At 53.2% G+C, this 26,801-nt stretch overlaps 1 protein-coding gene across 2 annotated transcripts in view; it reads left to right on the top strand.

Moving 5' to 3' along the window:
• Window positions 1–26,801, top strand: part of DSCAM (DS cell adhesion molecule) — a 722,199-nt gene that overhangs the window by 642,143 nt on the left and 53,255 nt on the right. The window contains exons 21-26 of one of the 2 annotated variants that reach the window (XM_070071799.1): window positions 8,158–8,311; window positions 14,188–14,305; window positions 16,148–16,311; window positions 19,581–19,679; window positions 23,556–23,744; window positions 25,549–25,839. In XM_070071799.1, coding sequence (XP_069927900.1) covers window positions 8,158–8,311; window positions 14,188–14,305; window positions 16,148–16,311; window positions 19,581–19,679; window positions 23,556–23,744; window positions 25,549–25,839 — 1,015 coding nt within the window. Of the gene's footprint in view, window positions 1–8,157; window positions 8,312–14,187; window positions 14,306–16,143; window positions 16,312–19,580; window positions 19,680–23,555; window positions 23,745–25,548; window positions 25,840–26,801 lie in introns of those variants that run through there. The other variant, XM_070071800.1, reaches the window with a different exon arrangement.

The following is a 26,801-nucleotide window of genomic DNA, read 5'->3' on the forward strand; positions in this document are numbered from 1 at the left end:
CGCCGGCCCCAACGACTGTGAATTTCAGCTAAGGGATTATTCATGAGCTTCTGCGTTTTGAGGCTTAGTGCTGAGAGCTTTGGCCCAGATTTTCCTACCACAGCCACGGAAGAGGACGGTGGTCCCCCAGGTTCACGGGGCTGACCCTGGTATCACGGCCCTCACACCCCCACGCAGCAGGGTGTCCGTGTTCCCCTCTCTGCCTCCCACAGTAAAGACGATGAGCACAGCGTTGGTCCGGAGATGTCGGCCATGGCTCTCGTTGTGTTTCAAGTCCCAAGTCTTCCCCCAGGACTGCTCTGAAGACCCTTGTAGCGTGACATCAGCTAAGAGAGGCCCTGGCTCTCATCACGCCACCATCTCAGGTGGCCCAGGAAAGAAGCCACATGGCTGCCTCGTAGGGCTCATTTCATGCAGAAGAGATTGATGGGTAACACATGCTGGATTTGAGAGTCAAGGAGCGAGAAGAGGGTTATCTCAGATGGCTAACAGGAACTGGTGATAGGTGCAGAGTAATTGGAAACCCCAGTTCATAAAAGTCCTGTTTACTCCCAACAGTGCCGGGCCCAGAATTAACAATGAGTCACAGGGCAGAATTTCAGCAAGAAACAAACCCACTTGAGCCACATATCTGACCCCTAGGATGTGCAGTGTTGACCCCTTGTGGATGTCCACGGGTTACAGAGTAGTCTGCGGTCTTCCCTTAAAACAAATGCTTAGGCCAATCCTGGAAGCCTATTCAAAGACCAATCCACACTTAGACATTAAGAAATCCAGAGTGGCTGGTAACCCCTGTCTTAACTCCAAAGAAAATGAGACGAGAATTAGAAATCTACCAAATGGGGAACGCCCCACCCCCACAGTGGCGTGGCAGGTTAGGCCTCTGCCTGCAACACCAATCTTTCATATGGGTGCTGGTTCCAAACCCAGCTGCTCCACTTCCAATGCAGCTCCCTGCTAATGCACCTGGGAAAGCAGTGGAAGATGGCCCAAGCAGTTGGGCTCCCGCACCCACATGGGAGACCCAGAAGAAGCTCCAGGCTCCTGGCTTCAGCCTGGCCCAGCCACAGCTGTTGAGGCCATTTGGGGAGTGAACCAGCAGGTGGAAGACCTCCATCTCTCTCTGTGTCTCTTTCTCTTTCTGTATCTCTGCCTTTCAAATAAGGTTTAAAAAAAAAATAGAAAAAAGTCTTTTTTAAAAAGCTATGACTAGAAGTTTTTTAAAAAAAATCTGCTAGATGAAAATTAAAGCTCCAGATACTTAAATATTTAAATCTGCACAAAAGTACCTTTCTGGTGTCATCATAAATTTCCGCTTCTGCCATATTTGGTTCGTTAATCCCCAAGACCTTACACTGTGCATTTGTCTTTCTTGGCGTTCCCGTGTTTCATCTTGCTGCCCTTGGTAATGAGGCTGTATTTTATTCCTCTCCATCCTTGTTAAATGCTCCCCAGTCTTTGATGTAGCGACCTCGCTAGCGTATCAGGAGAAATCCAGAAATAAAAGCAAGCTCTTCTCATTGAGCATCGCCTAATGAAATGCACACAGGGAAGAGGTCTTACGTGCTGTTAGGGTGCTGTGTTTGAAAACCTGCTGCCTAATTAATGAGATGTAAATATAGCCTCTGCCATGGTCACTTATATGCAAATGTTGAGCAAAACATTTCACAAGGAAGCAATGTTCACAACCCCTCCTTCTCCCACCAAGCATTTCTGAACATATGCTAAGGAGAAGGATTTCATCAAATACCTTTGCCTCTCTACCTCTGATTAGTTGGTCCATGTAGCTCACCTCTGTTCTTACCTGTCACCTCCTCTTTAAAGGGCCAGTAGTGGTTGAGTTATACACCATCCATCGCTGGGAGCTTCTGTTTAGAATCGACGTCGGATCATTTCAGTGTGCCCCTCCACGGGACGCCTGTGATACCTGGGAACATCCCTCCCCAGAGAGCCAGTCTTATTCCCTCTTCTACGGTCCCTACCCCTGCCCACCCCAGGAGTGACCCAAGTCCCAGCCTCCTCCCAGCAGCGATCCAGGCTCCCCCCTCTAGAGTTGGCCTGCCCCCACCCTGGGGCCCTTTCTTAACAAGCTTCGCTTCTCAGCTCTCCATATTGGTTCTTTGGCAGTCATAGCCCCAAGGAAAGACACGCAGACATCTCTCAAGAGACTAGTCCTCCCTCTGTCCCAGTGCTTTTGGGAGCCCCGGCGTGGATGGTTGGTAAAGCGTCATAACCAACCAATCCTGTATAGGTAGCCTCTCCTCTCTTGTTAGGAAAGAAGAGAGTGACATCTTTGGAAGTACCCTCACCTTTAAGGCCATTGATCGCAGTCCAAGAAGAAAAGAACAGCCACGTTTCATACCCAGTCACAGCTACTCAAGTAAATGCATCAGCTCTCCAATCCTTACAGCTTTCTTCCGGACCCTCTCCTGAGCCGGGGAGGGTGCTGCCTCCTGTGGCAGTTACTGGAGGAATAGACGCTGGCGTCAGAGGGTGGGGTGACAGGGTGGGGCTTCCCAGGTAACCATAGGGACTATCAAGTGGCTTAGCCTCGCTGGCCATCCCAGTTCCCAGTCCATGAGAATCTGCCATTTCAGCTGGAGGAAGTTTTCCTAAACAGTTTTTACTGCCGTTCTCTCTTAATCTTTTTTTTTTTTTTTTTTTTTTTTTTTTGACAGGCAGAGTGGACAGTGAGAGAGAGAGACAGAGAGAGAAAGGTCTTCCCTTGCCGTTGGTTCACCCTCCAATGGCCGCCGCTGCAGCCGGCGCACCGCGCTGATCCGATGGCAGGAGCCAGGATCCAGGTGCTTTTCCTGGTCTCCCATGGGGTGCAGGGCCCAAGCACCTGGGCCATCCTCCACTGCACTCCCTGGCCATAGCAGAGAGCTGGCCTGGAAGAGGGGCAACCGGGACAGAATCCGGCGCCCCGACCGGGACTAGAACCCGGTGTGCCGGCGCCGCAAGGTGGAGGATTAACCTATTGAGCCACGGCGCCGGCCTTAATCTTTTTTTAAATGTGTTTATTTATTTGAAATTCAGAGTTACCCAGAGGGAGAAGGAGGGGGGAGGGGGAAGGGGAAGGGGAAAAGGAGGAGGGAAGGAGGTCTTCCATCCGCTGGTTCACTCCCCAGATGGCCACAACAGCCAGAGCTGTGCCAATCCGAAGCCAGGAGCCAGGAGCTTCTTCCGGGTCTCCCACATGGGTGCAGATGCCGAAGGACTTGGACCATCTTCCACTGCTTTCCCAGACCATAGCAGAGAGTTGGATCAGAAGTACAGCAGCTGGGACTTGAACCGGCGCCCACATGGGATGCTGGCGCTGCAGACGGCAGCTTTACCCACTACGCCACAGTGCCGGGCCCTCTCTGTTAATCATGTATATAAATGCTGAAATGAAAAAATCATGCTTTATTGTTGATTTTGCACTCATGTTGCAGACAATAATTAAATTAAACACAGACTTTGGGTGTGATCATCGACCAGTTATACCTCTCAGGATATGTACTGGATTTTAACTAAACGCTGAGTACTCTATACAGAGAAAATCCGCATTTTATAAGCACATTTTAGTATTTTGTTGGTGCTTCATGTTCACTAAGAGCCATTGTTATGATTTGCAAAGGGAACACTGCAAAACACAAGTGCATACAATCTCGGGATTGCTTCCTCCTCGGTTTGCCAGGAATCCAGCCAAATCCCCGCTGATCTTCCGGAGGGACTGTTTTTCCCATGATTCTGTGCAGACAGGACGGGAGTGCTGTGGGGGAAGGGACAGGTGGCACCAAATGCAGGCACCCACACATGCAGGTGTGCATTGAAGGGCAATGCACAGGTGTACGAGGGTTCTGTGGTCTCCCTTAAATCATCAGACACTGTTGACAGTGCCAATCCTCTGACCTAACTTCTTATCAAAGGAGCATGGAATATTTAGGGTTAGGGTTAGGGTTAGGGTTAAGGTTGGGGTTGGGGTTGGGGTTGGGGTTGGGGTTAGGGTTATAAGGTTGGGGTTGGGGTTGGGGTTAGGGTTAGGGTTAGGGTTATAAGGTTGGGGTTAGGGTTGGGTTGGGGCTAGGGTTAGGGTTAGGGTTATAAGGTTGGGGTTAGGGTTGGGGTTGGGGTTAGGGTTAGGGTTAGGGTAAGGGTTAAGGTTAGGGTTAGGGTTGGGGTTGGGGTTAGAGTTAGGGTTATAAGGTTGGGGTTAGGGTTGGGGTTGGGACTAGGGTTAAGGTTAGGGTTAGGGTTGGGTTTGGGGTTAGGGTTAGGGTTAGGGTAAGGGTTCTGTAGTCCTCCTTTAATCATTGTGCACTATTGACAGTGCCAAATCCCTGACCTAACTTATTATCAAATGAGCACAGGATATTTTTGACAGTTAAGGTAGATCTGGGGTCCCTGGCACCCACGTGGAAGACACGGATTGAGTTCTGTGCCCCTGGCTCCAGCTCGGTCCAGCCCTGGGTGTTACAGGCAACTGGGGAGTGAATTAATAGATAGAAGAACTCTTTCTGTCTCTCTGCCTTTCAAATAAATATAAAAATAAAGAAGTGATTTTTTTATGAAAGCATAGAATTCAGTGAGGAAGAGTCCTGGACTTGGGGCCAGAACCTGGGCTTACGCCACTGCTCTGCCCGTCTGGCATTGTGACCAGCTCCATGTAATCCACAGGATTTATTAAAGAAGAATTGTGACCTGTCTTGGTCTACATGTCTCCCTCACTTTTTTTTTTAGCTGTATTTGTTTGAAAGGAAGAGTTATAGAGAGAGAGAGAGGAAGAGAGAGAGAGATCCTCCATTTGCTGATTCAGTCCCTAAATGGCTGGGCCAAGCCAAAGCCAGGAGCTGGAAGCTGGGACCTCTATCCTTGTCTCCCCCTTGGGCCACACCCCACTACTTTCCTAGACACATTAGCAGGGAGCTGGATGGGAAGTGGAGCAGCCAGGACTTGAACCGGCCGTGGTTTCTTTAGGATTCATAGTTTATAGTCTACTTTTTTTTTTTTTTTTGACAGGCAGAGTGGACAGTGAGAGAGAGAGACAGAGAGAAAGGTCTTCCTTTTGCCATTGGTTCACCCTCCAATGGCCGCCGCGGCCGGCGTGCTGCGGCCGGCGCACCGCGCTGATCCGATGGCAGGAGCCAGGAGCCAGGTGCTTTTCCTGGTCTCCCATGGGGTGCAGGGCCCAAGCAGCTGGGCCATCCTCCACTGCACTCCCTGGCCACAGCAGAGAGCTGGCCTGGAAGAGGGGCAACCGGGACAGAATCCGGCGCCCTGACCGGGACTAGAACCCGGTGTGCCGGCGCCGCTAGGCGGAGGATTAGCCTAGTGAGCCGCGGCGCCGGCTATATAGTCTACTTTTGAAGGCTCTACTGTTTGGTGATAACATACACTTCACATATGGTATAGGAACCTTAGAAGAATACACTCCAGTTTTTTCTTCCATTTGTGCTGTTGGTGTCATGTATTTTAACTTTATAAATGTTAATAAAAGCACACTACATTGTTATTTTGTGGTCACTTATCTTTCAATGAGACTTAAATAATAAGAAATTCACGTTTATCTGTGTCCTGATCATTTTAGTTCTCCATTTCTTTGTGTATTTCTGTCTGGAATAATTTCCTTTCTTCCTAAAGGAATCCTTTTGAAATTTCTGGTAGTGTGGATATGCAGCTCATCAATTGTTTTAGCTTTTTATAAATCTGAAAAAGGTTTTATTTCACTTTCATTTTGAAATGTGCGTGTTGAAAGCCGAGTCCGAGGTTAGATTTTCAAGATGGCCCCTGGTCTCCCATGTGGGTGGTCTTTGGAATGAACCCTGCTGTTGGCCTTATCTTTGCTCCCTCATGCACGGCGTGTCTTTCTCCATCTGCTTTCAGAGCTGAGCAACCTGGGTATGATGTGCCTTCCTGTAATTTTCTTAATATTTTTGTTGAGATTCTTGTCTCTATGCATTAAGAGTTTTCATGAAATCTGGATTTTTTTTTACCACCACAATTTCTTCGAATACTTTTTTTAATGTCCTGCCTCCATCCTCTCTTTTAGTGTCTCCAACAATTAAGTTGTTAAGTTGCTTGAAATTATCTTTTCCTAAAAAGATCTGTTTTCATCTATCAATGTGTCAAGTTCATTGATCCTTTTTCTACAATGTCTGATCAGTTGTTACTGTAGCTTTTTCTAATCACACACATTGTAGTGCACCCTGAGATTGACTTGGGTCTTTTCATATCATCCATGCATCTACTTAAGATTTTTAATATACACCAGTATACTACAGCTTTCATATAATTATAACAGTGTTTATTTCCCTTGTTTACATAAATCTAGTATCTGTGTCAATTATGGGTCAGTTTTGATCAATAGAACTACTTCATTTAAATGAGTTCTTTTCCCAGCATTTTCAGCATTCAGACGTCAAGACGGCTTTCTGGAGATATAATTCACACACCATGAAATTCACACGTTTGAAGTGCAGCGGATTTTAGTGTGGTCACAGTGTTGTGCAGCTCTCACCTCTCAAGTTGGAAACCATTTTCATCACCCACATCCTCTGCCAGTCACAGAAAGAAACCCCAGAGCCACTACCAGGCAGACACCCCACACTCTGCTTCCCCCTCCCGACCCTCCCAGCCAGTCGTCCACTTTCTTCTTTCTTTAGGGATTTGCCTATTTTGGACATGTCATGTCCAGGAAAGCATAAATCTGTGCTCCTTCAAGATTGGCTTGTTTCTCTTAACATAGTGCTTTTCATATAAATCATATAAATCCAAGCTGTGGCGTGCACGTATCCCTTCTGTGACTGGATGATACTCCATGGTCTGGGCACAACACGTGGTGTCTGTCCATTCAGCAATCGATGGATGCTTGGGTTATTCACACCTGGAAAAATTTTATTGGGTGTAAAACTTGGTCAACTTTACCTTTTACAGATATTCTTGGTCTTTCTTCTGGGATGAAGTTAAGTCTCTTGGCAATCGTTTGACTTTTCTGAATCTTGCTTTAAGATTTTTTAAGGTGGGACTAAAGTGGTACTCTGTCCAGGGCTCATTATTCCCCACCTTTGAGACAAGACCTGCACGTGCTGCCCCGGGCACTCTCGGAATCTCCACAGTGGGCCAGGCACTGTGAGTGCCAGGAGCTGTGAGTGCCCAGGTCTGCTCAGCTCAGTGCCCAGATAGGACTCCTGTTAGCTCTCCACAGTTCCCTCTCCCTCCCCTCCCCCTCCTCCTCCCCTCTCTTTCCCCCTTCCTCCCTCCCTCTCCCCCTCCCTCTCTCCCTCTCCATCTCTCCCTCTCCCTCTCTCTCTCCCCCTCTCCCTCTCTCTCCCTCTCCCCCTCTCACTTTCCCTCTCCCTCTCACTCTCCCTCTCTCTCTCCCTCTCTCCCCTACCCTCTCTCTCTCCCTCTCCCTCTCCCTATCCCTATCCCTCTCTCTCTCCCCCTCTCCCCCACCCTCTCACTTTCCCTCTCCCTCTCACCCTCCCCCTCCCCCTGTCTCCCTCTCCCTCTCCGCCTCTCCCTCTCTCCCTCCCTCTCCCTCTCTCTCCCCCACCCTCTCCCTCTCCCTCTCCCCCTCCCCTCTCTCCCTCTCCCTCTCCCTCTCTCTCTGTACAGCTCTCCCACTCCCCATAGCCTTCCCTGGCAACTCTGGCTGCTTCCAGTCCCCCAGTGCTTCCTCAACCTCTCCAGGAGGCCACTGGACTCCTGCTGGTTTCCTTTCCCTGTGCCGTGAGCTGGAAGCTCTCTGAAACATGTAAAAGCTCTTGCGATTGCAGGGTTTACCTGCTTCGTTTCCCGTCTTCCAGAGGTGAGGCCATTGGTCGCCCAGTGTGGAATGCTCTGGAACCATCGCCCTCTGTGTTTTGTGCCTTCTTGGGTTAGTGCAGGTGGGAGGCTCAGTCCAATTCCTTTCTCCATCATAGCTGCAGACAGAAATGCCGTGAGGCATGAATGAAAGGTCGCGTCACTGGCTGACGGCTATCAGGGCTGTTGTGGAGAGGAGAGGGGGCCACGGGTCGCCCAGACTCAGGAAGCATGGTGCACACTGCAGAGGAGGGCTGCGGCGGCTTTCAGGCTATGGTACATAACGTGTTGATACCCATCCCTTTAGAAAGTCCAGGTGTGCGCTTGCTCCTTTGAATGTGGGAACATTTGTGTCTCCTCTCACAGGTGATCAGCGAGTTTGAAGCCTCTCCTGACTCATTTTCCTACAGAATTCCCAACCTGAGTCGGAACCGTCAGTACAGCGTCTGGGTGGTGGCCGTGACGTCGGCCGGAAGAGGCAACAGCAGCGAAATCATCACGGTAGAGCCGTTAGCCAAAGGTGCGCCTCGGTGGAAAGAACCTGGTGCTCCATTGTCGCGCAAGCATTTTTGAGTCTCTATTCTTTCTGTGACCAAACTTGCAATGCCCTAAAAATCAAGGAAACCAAAATGTCGCGTTTCTGTCCAAGAAATAGGGCAGCCGTTAGCCTGCCCTGGGCATCAGAAAAGCACTCCCCTAGAGGTACAATGGGACTAGGGATGAGGGACCACAACACAGAGTGTCATGGGGGAAGTTAGGGGATGGACCTCCCTGTGCAGGTGAAAATCACTACCTGCATTTCCCCACGGGAGCCCGGCTTCCATCAAAGTCAGGGGCGCTGCTCCTTAAAGAGAAGTGTCTGTGTTGTGGTCTGTGCCACTAGGACCCTCACAAATGTAAGAAAGTTGTCAGCTACTCATCTATTGATAGAGTGCTATAAACAACTCCCTTAAGTAGCAAAAGTAGATTGGAGTCCCCAAAGGAAAATCGGTCCTAAAAGGGAACGTGATGGCTTCACAGTGAGACGGTAGACTGGTCCTTAAAAAAAAAAAATCACAGATAGGCACGAGGTATTTTGATTCCACTGTTGGTAATTACCTCCAGCCAGGGTCCTCGGCCCCCTAAATTAGTTCTCGGGGTAAGTCCGCTTCTGAACATCACAGGTCCAGGCCAGCAGGAGACGCCGCCTGATTCTGCAGTACAGAGGACTGGCAATTTATTACTAACATGGCCTCCAGGAGCCGGAAGAGAAGAATAAACATCCTGAGATTCCAATTTCACCTCCAGGAGTTCTTGATAACATGCTTGGTAATGCCATAGCTGGGAACCATAGGCGGAATAAAACAGGAAGGGAAAAGGACTGAAACACCAACACAGAGAGTAAACAAGTGCATTGTTGGGAAGGAAAATCAGTTGGTGCAGATCTTTGTTGTACCCTCCGGGTCTGATATTCGACCCCCCGCTAACACTGAGAAAATGGTGATCATCAGGAAATTGTTGGAAATTAGGACTGCACTGTGGATGAAAGAAATCGCAGCAAACGATGTGGGGTTAACAACAGCCTTGCCTCTTCCCACCCTGTGCTGTCAAAGCTCCGTCTCCAGACATAGCCAGAAACGGCCTGGCTACCGCGGTGGGATGTGACGCACTCAGAGGGGACGCCACTGGAAAACGGGCCACGTCCACTGGGGCAGGCCTGCTCTGGGTAGACTAGATGGCATTTGGTCATTTTGCAAATCGGTCTGAGTGCCTGTTGTGCCAAGGCACTTGCGAACATCCTGGGAAGGTGGAATCAAAACCTAACTATTTCCGATGCCAAGCTATTTAGAATCCATGCATAGTTTGTTTGTTACAACACATGTTTTCCATGCGATTGTGAAGTTCTGCTTCATGCAGGCATCTAGGGTGTAGTCAGGAACCCTGGCTGCTGAAGCAAACATCTCCTATGTCCTTGTGGCTTCACAGAGGACACAGCCCGACACAGGTGTTTGTGGTAAGGCGGCCCGTTCCACCTGGTGATTCAGGGATCCAGGATCCTCAGATGCCTCGTTTCCAGCCCCATAGCCTGGTGGTTGCAGGGGAAGCTCCCAAGCTTCCACGGGCAGACTTGGAAGTACCTGCACGATCTCTAGCCACAAGTCATCACACGGAATGAAGACCTGGCCTTACTGACACACACAGACCTGGGACGTGAAGTCATGCTGAGTCGAGGGGTTCAGCACAGAGCACTCTCTTCTAAGGATGATCTAACCAGACACGTCTACAGCCTGCCCTCATGCAGCTCCGGTTTGCTGGCAAGACAGGCATTAAACTGCATCACCTATCCATGTGCCCAAGTGCACACTGAACTCAGTGCTATAAAAGAACATCAGGAGAGGGCCCCACTGAGCGGTCACAGGCGGATGGGCATGGCCACACGAGGATGAGTCCGTGTGGAACAGACGGTGCGGCAGAAGGAAGGAAGCAAAGCCAGGACCAACAACCGGGACAGAATTTAGCAGGGGGAGGCCAGGATGCTGGACCCTGGTGGGGCCAGGGCAGGGACAGCATCCCAGAGCAGGTACCTCGCCGTGATGGGCCTCCAACACCTGCCAGAGGTTTCATATCTTAGCCAAAGTGAAACGGGGAGACACTGTAGGGTCTCAAGCAGAGGGGGAGGCACCTGGTCTGGCTTGCATGTGATAGACCGTGAATCTCGGGATGATCTTAGGTTTGTGAAGCAGCTCAGAGAGTTGTCGTTGACCTCACCCCTTGTTCTCTGGTCATTTACATCTGACCTGGGGCCTTGGCTGCAGTTCCTGGTGAGTGTGTTCTTTATGACCCCTCTGGTCTCACTTTCCTGAACAGGCCCCAGAGAAGCGAGGGTAGGGAATGTAGGAGGCCACTGAGGGGCTGAGCAGTCATCTGGGGCAGCTCAGACCAGCCAAGGCGATGGCAACGCCATGGGGCCTAAGGTGAGCCGTGCATGTGCCACTATGTGTGCTCGCTGGAGAGGGCAGACAGCAAGAGGGACCTCCGGGTTCCAGCAGAAGGCAGTGCACCTGCAGGGAACCCCAACTGAGCAGGAAGTAGGCCCTGCAGCAGGCGGCAGGAGCGCCGGCCCCTGGACAGGTTCAGTCACAGCGATGGGAGCTGAGCCGTCCTCTTGGAAGAGACCAGGCAGGGCCACATCCTGGCTTTCAAGATCCATCTGGCCGGAGGCAGCGGTGTGGGGCGGTCAGCGTCTGGCCATGCCTGACCTGAGGATGTGACCAAGAGCATTTGGGAACCAGAGGGAGCCAGGGGAGTGAGGACCAGGATGAGTTCTATAGAGGCACAGCAGGCCAGCAGAGACGGGAGCCCCGGGGGACCCTGTTAGGGGCTCAGAACAGGTGAGTTGGGGGCGGGGTCAGCCAGGGCAGTTGCTGCAGGAAGGACGAGGGAGGCAGGCGTGGAAATGCCCTTGGATTCGCCCCATGCAGCCCCTCACTGGACTTCCTGACAGCAGCTCCGGTGGGGTGGGGAGGCCCACGGTAGGTGAGGAAGGAACCTGGAGGTGAGGAAGCAGACGGGCCCCGCAGAACATCCTTGAAACACACGCCGCGGGCTGTCAGGCAGGCACAGAGGAGGGAGGCTGGAGGCAGGGGGTTGCTACAACAACTGGTGTCCTTACATCTGCTCTCAAGGCAAGTTTGTCACGGAGACGCCAGAGGAGAGGAAGGGGTTGATAACAGAAGCCGGCGACCACAGGACTGATGCCTGGAGGAGGGAACCTGAGCTCCGAGGGTCTGGGGGCAGGAGAGACAGGGTGCGCAGGCAGTGGCTGCCAGCGCAGAGGCATCCGGGGATGGTGGAGTGAGGGACCAATGTTAAGAAGAGGAGGGACAGGAATCCTGGCTGCGGGGAGGTGGGGGTGGGGGCATCGCTGTAGGGTGGAAGCCTGTAGGGAGTGCTGGCGGCACAGTGGAGGCCATGAGCGGATGGGCACAGCGGCCCCCAAAGGCTCAGTGGTAGGGATTCCTCCGGAGCTGTTTACTGCTCAGTCTCGTGCCCAAGGAGCTTCGTCTGGAGTTGGGGTTGCCCTGGGTGGAGCAGCGTCCAGAGTGGCAGCCACCCCCCACGGGCACTAGCAGAAGTTGAAGACCAAATGGTCCCACCTCGCAGTGGGGGTGGGCACCTAAGCTGAGGGGGCTGGGGCAGGGTACTTTGTAGTGTGGGGTGGGCCAAGGCGTGGCTGCAGCTATCTGTGGACGGGTAGCAGGGGCCCAATTCCAGACTGAGGCTGAAGAAGAGGATGCCATTCTCATGGGTGGAGGAGCAGGATGGAGCCACAGCAACGGCCCTGCAGGAGCCCCCCACCCCCCCACCCCCGGAGGAGGCCACAGCAGGGAGGTGGGAGGGGGAGCGCTGACAGGAGCCAGAGAGCTGGGCCCCCTGGCTGAGGCCAGTGCTGGCATTGGATGGACGTCCAGGTTGCAGGAGAACTCGCATTTCTGGGATGCTGGGTAGTTGGAGACTCCCCGAGACCATCGTAGATCTAGCGAGTCAACGAGGCCAGGGGGGACTCTGCCCTCTAACAAAGATGCCGGGGGACCCTCGCACCTGTTCAGGGTTGAGGACCGTGGGTCCGGTGTGCTGTGCTGCTCACTGGTAGAATTTCGCATGAGGGTGCTTGAAATTCCGACTGCCTCCGATGGGTGTTTATCTCTAGGAATAAGATGTGTCGGGCTTGACAGTGAGGTGACTGTAGTGAGCGTGGTTGGCGCTGCTGACAGGAATCGGTTCCTGAGACCTGGAGTTAATTTAACCAGCAGGTTACAGAACTGGAATGGAATAGAGCGGAATGCGGTCAGATAGACCGGACCAGACCAGAAGACCAAGAGAAAACCTCAGAGTGCATCGCAGACAACTCACGCACACATGCCCAGAGCGTTCTGTTGATACGTCTCAGAGCGGGAGGCTATTAAAACTCCCGGAAGGCCCTGACTCCAGCGGACATCCCCTAATCAACCCCGTCTCACCGCTGAGCACACTCCCTGTCAGGCGAAAATGGGAAAAGGCCGAGCACTGCCACTGCGGGAGAGCTGATGGCACCCGCCCGGGGTCCTTTTGTCGTCATGATGCAAAATCACAAGCGACAGTGCCAGACAAACCCCGCCTCAGTCAGGACAGGCGCTCCCAGCACCTCTGCTGCTGCTGCTGCTGTAATATCTCCTGCACAAAAACGAGGCCCAGCCTCCAAACTCTCTAGCGTTTCCCCTCTTCCTCTGGTCTGCGCTCGTACCCACGGTGCCCAGAACAACAGAAATAGGAGCTGGTTGGGTAGATCTTAGCAGCAACCTTCTGTACCAGGGCGGCTTCACAATGAGCTGGTTCTGACAGCCTTGCCGTTCCTGGGGTTCCAGGACCTTCCTGCTCCCTCTCCTCTTTGCCAGTGCAAACCCTCAAGCCCAAATGGCACAGGGGTCCCCACAGTGGCCCCATTTTTAAGGGTTCAAAAGCAGATGGGTGTGTGTGCCTCTAGCCTGGCCGAGCTCCTGCAGGGAACTCCTGTTTCTCCCATCGCTGCGCCCCAGCTCCCATGGTGGTGCCTGGAGTATGTTAGCTACAACAACAGAAAGAAGCAGCCTCTGGGCCCCGCTCACCTCCAGAAAGGAGTGGCCAAAGTATGGCAAGAGTTGGGCGAATGATTTCCTTCTGGAAATGTGTCTCACTGTCTCTGCCAGCGTTTGGGACTCGCTCAAGGAGACGGCACCAGGGACCTGTCACTGTTAGGGTCTTCAAGGAGACCCCCTTTGAGGCACTTCTCCATCTCCTGCGGCTGCCTGCGTGCCAGCTGCCCTAGCTCAAGCTCCGACGTGGACATCTGCATCACTAGCCCAAGCCGATGCCTCTTCCACGGCCGCTGCTCTGAACAGGTTCTGTTCCCCGTGTGTGTGCTGAAGATCACGCTGGTTGGAGAAGCCAGGGAGGACCACCTTCTGCTTCCCATATTTCTTTCTGCTTTGCCTCGTCGACTTCCTCAGATATTAAAAGCATATTTTAACATGCTGTTTCGATGGTGAGATAAACTGCTTCATAAAGTTCTTTGCAAAATAATTGGTCTCATAGAAGACACAGCTTGGAGCTCATGGCTTGTGAGCCACAGGTACTTCATTTGGGCTCCACACACATTAAGTCAGTAGAAGAAAAGCAGCAATGCTACACCGGGGATGTCCAGTGTACACAGGTGTTGCGGCACCTGTGCGTTCTGGCAATGAAAGCCCATTTCAGCCGGATGCCCGAGGAGAGCCTTGATGGCCGGCGTGTGCTGGCCTCTCAGTGTGTGGTGCTGCTCTCGTGTGGAGGTCATCCTGGCCTCTGTGCAGACGGATTCAGGGACTAACCGGTCCTCTGCTGTCTCTGTCTGGTCCCCAGCTCCCGCGCGCATCCTCACCTTCAGCGGGACGGTGACCACTCCGTGGATGAAGGACATCGTCCTGCCTTGCAAAGCTGTCGGCGACCCTTCCCCTGCAGTGAAGTGGATGAAAGACAGGTAACCAGTTACCCACTGTGTGCCTTTAGCCACGCCCATCGGGCTCTGTGGACGCTAGAGATGTCCTACTGGATTAAGCCACCTGTGGTGGCGAAGGTTCATGTGATGGTGGGAGGAACCTCAGCTTTCTCCAGTGCCTGCAGGGTCTGATATTTTGTGTCAATCTCCTATAAACTCAGAGCCTTTACATTCATAAGCGAATTCTTGTAGCCAAACTGCCTAAATAGCCCAGTGATCATGGGGGAGTTTGCTGTCCCTTATCACATAAAGTGTCAGTGCCACGAAGCTATTTTGGGACCCGGCACCTGCCCCTTCCCCTTCAGAGATAATGGGCCAGAAAACCCTAACTCCAAGATCCAGAGAAATAACTTTAAGAAACAGAAGGCATTAGGACTTTGCTAATATAAAAGCTGCTTTTGCCTACTCAATAGTAATTAGTACAATAATAGATAAGACAGCAGAGAGAAAGCAGGTGTAATGGATTCTGGCACAGAACTTTTGAAAGCCTTCTCTCTATTCAGAGGCAGAAAGAGGCATAATAGTGAAAGGTTGAGAATCCACTTACCAGCCCAGAGGTTTGCTGTAATGGATTAGGAAGAGTGCCCGTTTTCAAACAAAAGCACTTAAAAGATAGAAGCTGTTGAAAGAACAGGATTGGTCCAGCAGCCACTTTCTCACTGCATTTAAAGTCCACGAATCTAGAGGAGACATGTGAGCTTCCAAGTCAAAGTTGACTGTCTACCTGGTCGAGGAGCGACCCCAGACGGCTGCACGGTCTGCCACCTGCCACGCTCATGGTACCCAGGAAACTGGCTTTTGTTGTTGTTGTTGTTTTAAAGGTTTGTTTATTTATTTGAAAACCACAGTTACAGAGAGAGCAGGAGAGGGAGGGGAGGGAGAGGGGGAGAGGGGGAGAGAGGGGGAGAGGGAGGGGGAAATGGGGAGAGGGGGAGAGAGGGAGGGGGGAAAAGGGGGAGAGGGGGAGAGGGAGGGGGGAAATGGGGAGAGGGGGAGAGAGGGAGGGGGAGAGAGGGAGGGGGGAAAAGGAGGAGAGAGGGAGAGAGGGAGAGAGGGAGGGGGGAAGGGGGAGAGAGAGAGAGGGAGAGAGGGAGAGGGGGAGAGGGGCAGAGGGGCAGAGGGGCAGAGGGGCAGAGGGGCAGAGGGGGAGAGAGAGACAGTTTCCATCCCCTGGTTTGCTCTCTAAATGGCTTCAATGGCTAGGGCTGGGCCAGGCTGAAGCTGAGAGCCAGGATCTTCATCCAGGTCTCCCATGTGGGTGCAGGGGCCCAAGCACCAGGACCATCTGCTGCTTTCCCAGGCGCATTAGCAGGGAGCTGGTTCAGAAGCAGAGCAGTCAGGACTCAAACTGGCGCCTGCGTGGGATCCCGGCATGGCAGGCGGCAGCTTAACTCAGTGCACCACAACACCAGCCTGGGAAGCTGCTATTACCACACTCAGCTCATCACCATCTTGAGATACCGCATTATTATGTCAGCATCATCAGGAACTGAGACTTCTAAGTCTATAGGGGATCCCACGGTTCCGCTTCCCCTGGATGCCTGGGCCAGACTCCCCTTTCTGTACTCAGAAGGAATTCCCAGAGTGGCCACACAGCAGGTCACCAGTGCCTCCTGGCACAGGAAAGAGGCCATCAGGGCCAGGACAGCCCCCAGCAGGCACTGGGGCAGGACCCAGAGCCTGCATTCAACATCGCACTTTTTACAAAGCCAGACTCGGCCGCGACGCATGGTGTCCTTGCATGCAGCGTGCACGTGGCGGCTCAGGTCGGCGGGCGGGGGTTGTGATTTGTCTAATCTGTGCATCCTTCTTCCTGTGAGGCAGTAACGGGACGCCCAGCCTGGTGACGATTGACGGGCGCCGGGGCCTGTTCAGCAACGGCAGCTTCATCATCCGCACGGTGAAGGCCGAGGACTCCGGCTACTACAGCTGCGTCGCCAACAACAACTGGGGCTCGGACGAGATCATCCTCAACCTGCAAGTGCAGGGTACGGCTCTCCTCTCGCATCCCCCCGCATGCGCGCGCTGGAGCAGATTGTAAAGCCTGCCCTTGTGAGGGGCTCATTGCTATGTTTTATATTACAAGACACAAATGCCGTGTTCGTTTTGAAAAGTAGAATTGCACGAGGCAAAGACAATAACAGGCACTCAGAACCTCAGGCTAATGCTGGAATGTGATACACTTTTGAGTGTGTATAATACCTGGTCTCGGCCAGCGCCGCGGCTCACTAGGCTAATCCTCCGCCTTGCGGCGCCGGCACACCGGGTTCTAGTCCCGGTCGGGGCGCCGGATTCTGTCCCGGTTGCCCCTCTTCCAGGCCAGCTCTCTGCTGTGGCCAGGGAGTGCAGTGGAGGATGGCCCAAGTGCTTGGGCCCTGCACCCCATGGGAGACCAGGAGGAGCACCTGGCTCCTGCCATCGGATCAGCGCGGTGCGCCGGCCATTGGAGGGTGAACCAACGACAAAGGAAGACCTTTCTCTCTGTCTCTCTCTCTCACTATCCATTCTGCCTGTCAAAAATAATAATAATACCTGGTCTCATTCTGCTCTATATGTGCCTCTCCACACAAACCCTCTGTAATCTCTCCCACTAACTGCGCTGGTTGCACTGTTTAGCCTGCGTATGTATAAATGCAACCCAGAAAACACCAATGAAAAATAGGTCTAAATTGTGTTGGGTTTTTTTTTTTTTTTTGCATCTGCTAATTAAATCAAGTTTTCTATGCAATGTGTAGAAAAAAGACAGTGAAACTCTAAGGCTATTGCTATACTATTTAATTGTGTATTTAATACAAAGTGTTTAACTATTCATGATTTCCGCCAAATAGACACAGCAGTTTAAGAAGATTGTCATGTTCAATGTGGGTACAAAATCCCGACAGCTATTGCTTGGACTCACATTTGGATGCACCCTTGATATTTTCTTACTAGAAAAATCCAAGTGTAGCCTTCTTTGGATTTAGGTGTTGTCACGTTAATAGATTACAGCAAATAAAAATAAAATCATTCTAGTCCCCAGGGATGGGGGAGCCGGGGGAGAACTGTATTTGTGAAATACTGCAGAACTGGTCTTGAATTTCAAGGCACTTGGAGTCAGGAGAATTCCAGGGCGTCGGGGAAGATGGATTCCGCCTTGCGGCTCTGCAGGATGGGTCCCCGTTCCAGGCCTGGATCCTTGCGGCTCTGCAGGATGGTCCCCGTTCCAGGCCTGGATCCTTGCGGCTCTGCAGGATGGTCCCCGTTCCAGGCCTGGATCCGTAGACGAGACGTGGGCATTTTATGTGAATCTTTCTCTTTCACGTGGACACGTCCTGAGATTCCCCTCTGAGTGCTCAGAGTCAGCCCACATGACACCGAGGCCCTGGGTAGGAGCAGGTGTTCCGCAAACCTGTGCGTGCTGAGCTCACGAGCTGCCACCTTTGACTTCACAGCTGCGTGTGTGAGTGTGTCTGTGCACGAGAGTACATGTGTGTGATTACATATGAGTGTGTGTGTGCGTGCATGAGAGTACATGTGTGTGAGTACATGTGAGTGTGTGTGTGAGTGTGTGTGTGCATGTGAGTATATGTGAGAGTGTGTGGGTTTGTGTGTTTATGTGTGAGTACATGTGAGTATGTGTGTGAGGGTATGAGTGGGTGTGTGAGTATGTGTGTGAGTACATGTGAGTGTATAAGTAGGTGTGTGCACATGTGTGTGCATGTGTGAGTACATGTGAGTGTATAAGTAGGTGTGTGCACATGTGTGTGCATGTGTGAGTACATGTGAGTGTGTATGTGTGAAAGTGTGTGTGAGTACATGTGTGTGTGAGGGTCTGAGTGGGTGTGTGAGTACCTGTGTGTGAGTACATGTGAGTGTGTAAGTAGGTATGTGTGCATGTGTGAGTACATGTGAGTGTGCATGTGTATGTGTGTGAGTGCATGTGAATGTGTAATTAGGTATGTGCACACGTGTGTTTATGTGTGAGTACATGTGAGTGTGTATGTGTGAGGGTGTGAGTATGTGTGTGAGTACATGTGAGTGTGTAATTAGGTATGTGAACATGTGTGTTTATGTGTGAGTACATGTGAGTGTGTATTGTGAATGTGTGTGTGAGTGTGTGTGAGGGTGTGAGTAGGTGTGTGTATGTGTGTGTGAGTGCATGTGAATGTGTAATTAGGTGTGTGCACACATGTGTTTATGTGTGAGTACATGTGAGTGTGTGTGTGTGAGGGTGTGAGTATGTGTGTGAGTACATGTGAGTGTGTATGTGTGAAGGTGTATGTGTGTGAGTACATGTGAGTGTGTATTGTAAGGGTATGAGTGGGTATGTGAGAGTATTGTGTGAGTACATGTGTGTGTGTGAGTAGGTGTGTGCATGTGTGTACATGTGAGTGTGTATTGTGAAGATGGATGTGAGTACATGTGTGTGGGGGTCTGAGTGGGTGAGTACCTGTGTGTGAGTACATGTGAGTGTGTGTGAGGGTGTGAGTAGGTGTGTGTATGTGTGTGTGAGTGCATGTGAATGTGTAATTAGGTATGTGCACACGTGTGTTTATGTGTGAATACATGTGAGTGTATGTGTGAGGGTATGAGTGGGTATGTGAGCATATTGTGTGAGTACATGTGAGTCTGTATGTGTGAAGGTGTGTGTGAGTACATGTGAGTGTGTGTGAGGGTGTGAGTGGGTGTGTGTATGTGTGTGTGAGTGCATGTGAATGTGTAATTAGGTATGTGCACACGTGTGCTTATGTGTGAGTACATGTGAGTGTATGTGTGAGGGTGTGAGTGGGTGTGTGAGTAGGTGTGTGAGTAGCTGTGAGAATGCGTGTGTGTGTTGCATCCCTTGGGAGTGATTGAACGTGGAGACGTTTGCAGCCCCGCCCCTCTCCCCTCCCAGCCCTGAGAACAGAACAGCTACATGGAGACCATTCATCTTCTCACTTGAGTTCCAGGCCTGAAATTCAGAGTAAAATAGCACGCTTGTCGTTAGGACGCTTATGGAAGACTGAGTTAGTCACGAACCACTCAGAAACGCACGGACTCTGTGAGGAAGGAGTAGTCTAACTCCACGTGGAAATGTGGCGTTCTCCTTCCGTGACAGATTCAGCCTGTTCTAGCTCGACGAGACAGACATTTTGACAGACGTGAATCGCCTATTTTGGCAACCTGAAACACTTATTTAATAAATGGCTGTTAAAAATGATTTGGTAAATGACTGTTCAGGATACCACAGATGTGCAAACTCATTCTTGTTTTCCAAAATCTGTTTCCTCCCTAGTTCCGCCAGATCAGCCGCGGCTCACCGTATCCAAAACCACATCTTCCTCCATCACCCTGTCCTGGCTTCCTGGAGACAATGGGGGCAGTTCTATCAGAGGTAAAGAGACACAGGTTGTCCACAGGCCAGAAACTGACACATTTCCATTGGCTGGCTCTTACGTGTCGGGCCTCCCCCCACCTAGATGCCCCATGTCATGAAATCCTCCATCCCAGAGGCAAGGAACCAGACACTTGTCAAGTCATCCACCCAGGAAAGCTCATTCACTACATGTTTCTGGTGCACTGTGGGTGAAATGTTGATGATGGCAGCAGTGAGAGGAGAAAAGATTCCTTGGCCGCTTCCCCTCCATTTTGCACACTTCTTGGTCATCCACGCAGGAAAACTCAGCCACTGTCATGACTTGCAAAGTCACTGGGACAGAGGCCTGGAGTGCAGGTGGGAAACCAGCTCCCTGCACGCATCCATGTGTGCCAGGCAATGAGGTTAACGCCCGTGAGACGCTGCTGTCGTCACGGCAAAGGTGCACCTGCACATATGGGTCTGAGCTGCTGGGGGCCTGCCTACAGGAAGAGACGGGGGCTGCCCAGGAATGAGGAGCTGGGTCTCCGAAGAGGTCCCCAGAGAGAGGACAGGGCTCAAGTTCCCACAGGCAGTGGCCACACGTCCTCCCTGGAGGAGAGGAGGGCACAGCCCGAGGTGCAGGGCCCCTGTGGGGTGAGGCCAGCGAGAGCAGGTCATCCCCTCCCTCATCCGAGCTGTCCCTCTGCCTCTGCAGCCACACCGGAATGGTCTCCCGCCTCAGAAACGCGAGTGCCACACATCAGGGCTTCTCTCTCTTTCCCTACAAGAGCCCATGGTTAAAGGCTTGTCCGCATGCCCCAGGGCCGAGGGAGGGTCCTGCCGTCGGGTTTGCTGGGAAGGGAAGTTGGGGTTGAGTTTCTCAGCTGCCGGATGGTTCGGGGTGAAGGTGAGTTCCTGGGTCTGAGCAGTGAGGATGATCTGCAGCAGCTGCCCCAGAATGTAGAAAGTGCCACGGAGAGAACACAGCTGCAGGGAGGACGTGGCCACGTGGCGGGAGTGCAGAGTGCTGTGGCCCTGAGCGCTTCCGGAAGTAGTGCTGGACGGCCTGCAAAGGGCGGCAGCACAGATCACCAAGGTCAGCCACCCACAAGCCACGCTCAGCGGGAAGGCGGAGGAAGGAAGGGAACGGGGCTCCTTCTTCTCGTAGTCCAGCAAGGGCTCTTGGTTAATGAGAGAGCCACCTTTTTTTTTTAAGATTTATTTATTTGAAAGGCAGAGTTGGGGCTGGAGCTGTGGTGTAGTGGGTAATGCCACTGTGTGCAGTGCTGGCATCCCATATGGGCTCCAGTTCGAGTCCCGGCTGCTCCACTTCTGATCCAGCTCTCTGCTATGACCTGGAAAAGCAGGAGAAGATGCCAAAGTCCTTTGGCCCCTGCACTGATGTGGGAGACCCAGAGGAAGCTCCTGGCTCCTGGCTTCAGATTGGCGCAGCTTCAGCCATTGAGGCCAAGTGGGGAGTAACCATCAGGTAGAAGACCTCTCTCTCTCTCTCTCTCTCTCTCTCTTTCTCACTCTCTCTCTCTCTGCCTCTCCTTCTCTCTGTGTGTAACTCTGACTTTCAAATAAATGGATAAATCTTTAAAAAAAGAAAAGAAAAGCGAGTTACAGAGAGAGAAGGAGATATATGGCGGGGGGGGGGGATCTTCCATTAGCTGGTTCACTCCCCAAATGGCTGCAATGGCAGAGCTGGGTCACACTGAAGCCGGGAGCCAGGAGCTTCTTCTGGATCTCCCACATGGGTGCAGGGGCCCAAGGACTTGAGCCATTTTCCACTGCTCTCCCAGGTGCATTAGCAGGGAGCTGGATCAGAAGTGGAGCAGCCAGGATTTGAACCAGCACCCATATAGGATGCTGGTGCTGCAGACCATGGATTAACTGTGCCATAGCGCTGGCCCCCGGGAACCTTCTTATAGGAAAGAAAAATAGGGTTCCCCAGAAAGGAAGGCCTTGTGGGACTATGGGCTCCAGGAGCCAGTAAGACAAAATTTGGCCTCTGTAAGGATGAGGGAGTGGGGGAGGAAGAAGAAGGGGTCAGAAGGGTAGGTCTCAGAGATGAAGCCAACTTTAGACGAGAGTAGTGGGGAGTCCCTGGACTGCAGTGGTGGCTGGGGCCGTTGGCCCAGGGAGGCATCCTAAGTCAGGTGTGGCCAGGCTGGTGGAGGCTGGTATCACTGAGAGTGATGGCAAGGACAGGGAGCCACGTGGGCCCACCCCAAGTCCTGGGGGGTGTTCTTTAGTGATGGCAGCCGTGGTGGATGTTAGGAGGAAAGCCCGGTCCCCACAGGTGTGAGTACCGCGACTGGGGGAGAGGAGGTGGCGGCAGGAGCAGGGGGCCCAGTGTCCCCATCAGTGTTGAAGAAGTGCAGAAAAGGAACCAGAGACGGCTGGCTACAGAGGGCCAGAGGGGAGAGAAGGACGAAAAGTGGGGAAGATCCCGACCACAGGACCACAGGAGATCCCGACTCAGAATGCTGGGTCTCCGTGGGCTTTGGAAAACACGCCACGCCACTGGTTTGCATGGAGGGGCACTGCAGTGTGCCGGGCAGCTCTGCAGATTGGGACAGAAAATCCCAGCCAGGGGCCGTGGGCGTCCGGCGCCAGGTAGCAAGCAGGCGAGCCCTGGGCTGCAGGACTATGAGAGTGCAGGAGACAGGGACTGAGTGCAGGACACACGTGCTGCGGCATGTAGCAGAGATGGAGGGGGTGCAAGCAGGAATGCTTCTGTGAGCTCAGGGCCTCAGACGGCCGCGGGGCTGGAGTCTTCCCCACGGGACCTGGGACGCGTCCCCCAACCTCTCAGGACCCTGGCATCTCTGCCCACACAGCGGGACGGGGACGGCTCAGTGCGAGGACCCCAAAAGTGGACACAGCCGTTAGTGGTCGTGGGCACGCAGGGAAGGTGCAGAAATGACTGTGAGATGATCGCTCAAATCAAGAAGTCAGGTTGCCAGTGGAGTGTGGGGGTGGCCGCGGGGCCCCCGTGCTGACTCCCGTGCAGCAGCAAATGGGCCCCCGGGTTGGTGGGGTGGGGACACCTTTGCTTTACCCAGAGTGCTGTTCCTCTGAACCAAACGGCGTCAGCCTGCCCTGGGCAGGTACTGAGTGGCTTGACGTTCATTCCCCCCCGACCAAAACAACTTTTCCAAGGGGGTGGGCAGAGAAGCGGCAGGAGACAGGGACTGAGTGCAGGTCACGCGTGCTGTGTCACATGTGACACACGTGCAGAGAAGCGGCAGGAGACAGGGACTGAGTGCAGGTCACGCGTGCTGTGTCACATGTGACACACGTGCAGAGAAGCGGCAGGAGACAGGGACTGAGTGCAGGTCACATGTGCTGTGTCACATGTGACACACGTGCAGAGAAGCGGCAGGAGACAGGGACTGAGTGCAGGTCACGCGTGCTGTGTCACATGTGACACACGTGCAGAGAAGCGGCAGGAGACAGGGACTGAGTGCAGGTCACGCTTGCTGTGTCACATGTGACACACGTGCAGAGAAGCGGCAGGAGACAGGCAGCGTGCAGGAGACAGGGACTGAGTGCAGGAGACAGGGACTGAGTGCAGGTCACGCGTGCTGTGTCACATGTGACACACGTGCAGAGAAGCGGCAGGAGACAGGCAGCGTGCAGGAGATAGGGACTGAGTGCAGGTCACACGTGCTGTGTCACATGCGACACACATGCAGAGAAGCGGCTTTAATTCCACGTGATCAGCAGTACTAGTGGACAGCGATGTCAGGTGTGGCTGTCATGTACCTCTCCCAGCCTGGGTGAATTCTGCAGAAGCAGTTAAGATACTCTCTTCCAGGAAGCTGGAATTCTGTTCCCCCTGCCCAGTGCGGCTGTCGGCGGGGACAGCACTTAACACTCAGTACCTCTGTCTGTTTCCTGAAGGGTACATTCTGCAGTACTCCGAGGACAACAGTGAGCAGTGGGGCAGTTTTCCCATCAGCCCCAGCGAGCGCTCCTACCGCTTGGAAAACCTGAAATGCGGGACCTGGTACAAGTTCACGCTCACCGCCCAGAACGGAGTGGGCCCAGGGCGCATCAGTGAGATCATAGAAGCGAAGACGCTGGGGAAAGGTGCGTGTGCCTTTGTCTCCCCGTGTTAGCAAACACGGGGGCAGGGTGATTTCTCAAAGGAATAATTCATCCAGCTCCTGGTTGTGGGGCTGGAAGGCCACATTCATGCAGCCACATCTGGTGAGGGCCAAGTGTTGCCGCCTCATCACAAGGAAGTGGCGTGTGTGAGCCCGGGGACAGCGTGTGCACCAGGGACCAGGCCTGTGTGTGGCTTCACATCCTTACTCTCCTAGTAATGGATCCTGTCCCTCAAGACCTCATCCGATCCCAAGAGATGAGCATTGATGACTAGTGAGAGTGGAGCCTCCGTGACCCAGCCACCTGCCCCTAGGCCCCGCCTTTGAGCCACCCCAGCACCCTCCTTACGACCAGGGGACCAAGCCCCAGCACAAGAGCTCTGGGTGACAAGCCAGCTCCAAACCACCGCGGTCTCATCATTCTGTGCTAGTTCATGTATTTGACTCTTATCCCCAGATGAGTTTGGCAGTGTGACAGTGTGGTGAGAAAGATGGCCAGTCCTTACAGAGTAGTCTAGTTCTCTTCTTCTTTTATTATTTCATTTTCAAGTAAAAAGAAAGTGTCCTTTGAAAACCAAGGGCGGGGCAGACACTCAGCCTAGAGGTTAAGATGCCCACGTCCCTCGTCAGCGTGCCTGGATTTGATTCCTGGTCCTGGTTGCTGAGTCCAGCTTCCTGCTGATGTAGAGACCCGGGTGGCAGCGGGTGAGATGACCTGTGTAGTTGGGTCCCTGCCACCCACACAGCTGACCTGGACGAGTTCCCAGGTCCTGGCTTCAGCTCAGCCCAGCCCACTGTGGGCATCTGGGAAGTGAATCAGCCGTAGGAGTTAGCACTTGCTCTCTCTCTCTCTCTCTCTCTTCTCCTCTCTCTCTCTCTCTCGCTGCTCAAATAAATAAAAAAGAGCAAGAACAGCAAAGCATCTGTAGCGACACACAATGCCAACATTTCACACCCCTGGAACATGACCTTTGCCCTCTCTCCCACTTTGGGGGTTACCCTCTCGTTAGTCGTCTCTCATTAGTGCTCTCATCTGTTGGTGAATTCCGCATCGCCTCATAGTTCCACTCTCTCAGGTGAGAAGATGCTGGAGCCAAGTGCATTACTGAGAATGGGGTCTTTTAACCTTAGGTGTTGATCCTAGAGAGGATGGTCCCCAGGGAAATGACATTCAGGGAGAACTTCATGGACACAGGAAGAGGGAGGGTGTGGCTCCATGTGAGGGCACTACAGGAGGGGACAGAAGTCTCTGTAGGATCCCTCCCACCTGACTCTTCCAGGTGTGACAGACTCAGGATGCAGGAGATCCACAGATGGGACAGCAAGGGAGTTGTTTGAGTCTGGTGCTTGCATATGGATAACACGGCAAAAGGGTTCAAGTTACAGAAATTGATTAATGCAGAAATATACCCGCGAGGCCACTGAGGTCCAGGACCAAGAGTTTGGATAGTGAGAGATCCTGCCCCAGTGCTAGCCTGTCTTGTCTTAAGTCAGGGTGGCCCATGCAGGGATGAGAAGGCCTAACCCAGTACAGTGCAGCAGGTGCACCACGGAAGGGAGCCCATACAGGCAGCAGCATTGTCTGTCGGAGAACCCTTGGAGAGGCTGAGACAGTCTCTGCCCACCCAATCTGCCCCTCAGGTCTCTATTCCTAGTGAACAAGCTGTGAGTGGTCTGTGACCCCAGCAGGGGCCGGTCCCCTGGGTTTGGTGGAGACAGCGCCTGGGGCAGGGGGTGTGTGGACACCTGGGCGGCTCTCACGCACGCTCTACGCGCACTCTCCGCAGAGCCCCAGTTCTCAAAGGAGCAGGAGCTCTTCGCCAGCATCAACACCACGCGCGTGAGGCTGAACCTCATCGGCTGGAACGACGGCGGCTGCCCCATCACCTCCTTCACGCTGGAGTACAGGCCCTTCGGGACCACGGCATGGACCACAGCCCAGCGCACCTCGCTCTCCAAGTCCTACATCTTGTATGACCTGCAGGAAGCCACCTGGTACGAGCTGCAGATGCGCGTGTGCAACAGCGCCGGCTGTGCCGAGAAGCAGGCCAACTTCGCCACGCTCAACTACGACGGCAGTAAGCTGTGGGCCCTCCGCCCTCCCACTCGTCCCCTCCCCCGGTTCACGTTCCTGCTTGTCATACTTGGCCACCGCCCACAAAGCTGCTTGGGCTCGGGGCCCCATCCGTCGGCTCTCCGAGAGCTCCCGCGTTCCCTGTGCCCAGATGGCCCTTGGCTGTGTGTTCAGAACTGAGAAACTGAGGACCGAGGGAACCCCCCTGGGACGACGTCTTGCTGTGGGAGTGACTTCTCTTGGGGCCAAAGGACTCTTTCCCCTATGCCTCTGTGTCTTGGCAATGACTGGGAGCCAGCGTTGCTCTTGCTGTCTCCCACCCCATCCCAACCCACCGAGCTACTTTCCCTTTTTGCTCTCATTAAGCCCTTGAATGGCATGTGCACAGGTAGTTTTCCAAGGGATAAGAGCTATGTGAGTCTCTGAGCAGGAGCAGGGGCCCTGCAGGAGTGGGGTGAGGCAATGCAATCAGCCGGCACGTGTGCCCGTGCCCTCACACGCACACAGTTTCCCTGTGCAGCTGCAGAACTAGGCGAGGCGTCTCTTGATATTTAGTTGACCTGAATGATATAAATTCTTACTCTTTTTTGCAAGCATCAAGGGCCATTTATTGATCTCTGAACAAAGGCTTGTCCCAGGGAAGCCGAACGAGTGTCGCTCAGTGTCAGCTATGGGGACCTTCATGGGGTCCTCAGTAGCAGCATCCCGGCGCTGATTGCCACAGCGAGGCTGTGCCTCCACCCACGGGACAACAGGGCCAGAATCGGGTGCTGAAATCGCTGGGCAGAGATGGCAGCCGTTCCTCAGGGTGTTCGGAGCTCTGCTCTGGCCCCCGCCAGAGCCTTCAGTCCAGCTGGGCCGCGGGGGCGAATGAGTTCACCCAGGAGGTGTGTAACGGAGCCATTGCCCAAATGCTTCCGCGCCCTTAGCCAGGCGGGGGGAATCCTCCTCTGCCTGCCCAAATGC

The sequence above is a fragment of the Oryctolagus cuniculus genome, chromosome 4, assembly GCF_964237555.1.
Source record: "Oryctolagus cuniculus chromosome 4, mOryCun1.1, whole genome shotgun sequence".
In the NCBI taxonomy this organism is placed as follows: domain Eukaryota; kingdom Metazoa; phylum Chordata; class Mammalia; order Lagomorpha; family Leporidae; genus Oryctolagus; species Oryctolagus cuniculus.